The sequence below is a fragment of the Cyprinodon variegatus genome, unplaced genomic scaffold (assembly GCF_000732505.1).
Source record: "Cyprinodon variegatus isolate N-32 unplaced genomic scaffold, C_variegatus-1.0 Scaffold796, whole genome shotgun sequence".
NCBI classification, from domain to species: domain Eukaryota; kingdom Metazoa; phylum Chordata; class Actinopteri; order Cyprinodontiformes; family Cyprinodontidae; genus Cyprinodon; species Cyprinodon variegatus.
In genome coordinates, this window is record NW_015151249.1 from 82,438 (window position 1) to 84,568 (window position 2,131).

General features: G+C 34.8%; 1 protein-coding gene across 1 annotated transcript in view; it reads left to right on the forward strand.

The window, feature by feature from the left end:
* The window catches only part of tnfaip6 (TNF alpha induced protein 6), a 26,861-nt gene extending 25,406 nt beyond the window's left edge, over positions 1-1,455 (forward strand). The window contains exons 5-6 of the mRNA XM_015396416.1: positions 80-120; positions 924-1,455. Of these exons, the coding sequence (XP_015251902.1) occupies positions 80-120; positions 924-1,060 (178 nt within the window). The 3' untranslated portion in view covers positions 1,061-1,455. The remainder of the gene's footprint in view (positions 1-79; positions 121-923) is intronic.
* Positions 1,456-2,131: the final 676 nt, after the last annotated feature.

Below are 2,131 nucleotides of genomic sequence, written 5' to 3' on the forward strand. Positions count from 1 at the left end.
AATTTAATTAAATTGTTTTCCCTTTTTTAAAGTAATCTTTGTTTTTATTTATTCTTATTTTTTTTTAATCTTGTTTCAGGTTCTGTGGTGATTATTTACCAGATGACATCATCAGCACAGGTAAGCTGACATTATTTCCACCATTATCATGGGGAAAAGAATAAAAATGAAATAAAATCAAAGAATTAGTTTGGATTCTGATAGACAAACTATAGAAAGAAAGAAACTGTCTGTTTTCACTTAGTTTTTTCCTTTAATGCAACACTTACGACTAATAATTCCTCTTAATCTTATGGACTTAATTACAGTTTTGTGAATGCTTTTTACAATTTTCTTTTATCATTACTGTTTCATCATTTGCCAATTTACAAATGGTTTACTTTATATAAAGTTGTTATAAATAATATCTACCTGCAGGAGATCTTTTATTATTTAGTTTTTTCTTAACATGCATAATTTCTTTGTTTTAAATGTCAGTTTGCAAAAATAACCAGACCTTTTACGGTAGAATATAACAGATGATTAAGAGAATAAATGCTTCTATGAATAATATTTATTTCTAGTAACAAGAAAACAAATGGGAATCTTAATCAGCTTATAGAAAACAAAATGAAATCTTTACTCTTTGATTTAGATGTGTGAATATTTGAGTTTTGTACTTTGGCATCAACAATTTCTTGCTCCAGAGCTCCCTCTACTGGGGTAAAATGACCAAGCAACCAAACAAAAATAACAGATCTTCCTTTACTTTAAAATCTGTATAATAAAGCCACAGGCAGAGAGATGTCTGCATGTCAACACGAGGAAAAGACCAGCTCATAATCTGCTAGATATCCAAAAGAAATCATTGTTTTATTCTAGTACCTTGGTACTCCATGTAGACTTTGAAGTTCTTAATCAGATCCACCTCTGCTGTGTTTCAGGAAATGTCATGACCCTGAAGTTTCTCTCTGACGCTTCATTCACCGCCGGTGGATTCCAGTTGGAGTATGTGGCCTTTGATGCATCGCTCGGCCCACAGGTTCAGACCAACAACATCACAGCTGCTCCTCTTAGCTGATGTCACCTTGTTGCTCTATGGATGCTGATTGTTGCCTGCAATGAAGAAGTCTGTATGGTCCTTTAAATGAATTATTCTGTGAAATAAACTTTCTCTTTTTTTAAATCATTATTGATGTAGTTAACTAAACTATTGCAAATATATATATGTGTGTGTGTGTGTGTGGGTGTATAATGGTCTACGATAATATATTTAGAAGCTTTATTGTCATCTTGGACCCATAATTCGACACAAAGGGCCTAGAATGCACATAATTAGAAGAAGGATAGCATTTAACACACTTTGGAAAGAATTTACCCAGCTGGCATTCAACTGACCTTCAACGTTTAACGGCTGTTGAAAAAATGTCCTCATCATGGATCCGGTGTTGAAATATCCGCCATATTTGAGTTGTATGTCTAATAAACATTTTTTTTTTTTTTTTACAAACAAGCCTTTTAAATGTTTTTGCCGCTTTATGATGAAAATAATTCAACTTATATTTTTGCCAATATGAGTTGAAAATAATGTTCAAACATCCAACAGTGAGTTGAAACATGAATGATGAAGCAATGTTAAAAGCTCAACTCTGAATCTAATGCTTGAGTTCAGTCATGATAGCAGTTTCTTCATCTACAGGCATACTTGGTAAATTAGATTAATCAGTGGTTGTCAATTAACGTTACACTTTGTCCAATCTGACATGTATCGAGCACCTGGCTGAAAATATGTCACAGATTTTATAGGGTCAGCAGGTTTCAATAGCAGGTTTTCCTCAGTGTATACATACATACATATATACTCAGACTCAGGCATAAAAAGTGAGAAGGGAAGTTCAGAGGTTAGTTCAGGGTCCCTGGGAACTTTGAACAACATCTTGCAAAAATCAGAGATGAATGGAACTCACGTTAGCAGAAAAAGGTTATCTTCCCAGAATCCAGTCGGTGTGGGTTTATCCAGAGAATGGGGGGCTCATTGGAGGGCGGACAGGTTTTTGGTTTGGTTGGTTCCTTGCGGAGCAATGGAGCGGACTGCCACTTAGATTTCCAGGAGAACTTGAACAGGTCGTGTGAAGATTAATCCCCTGCTCAG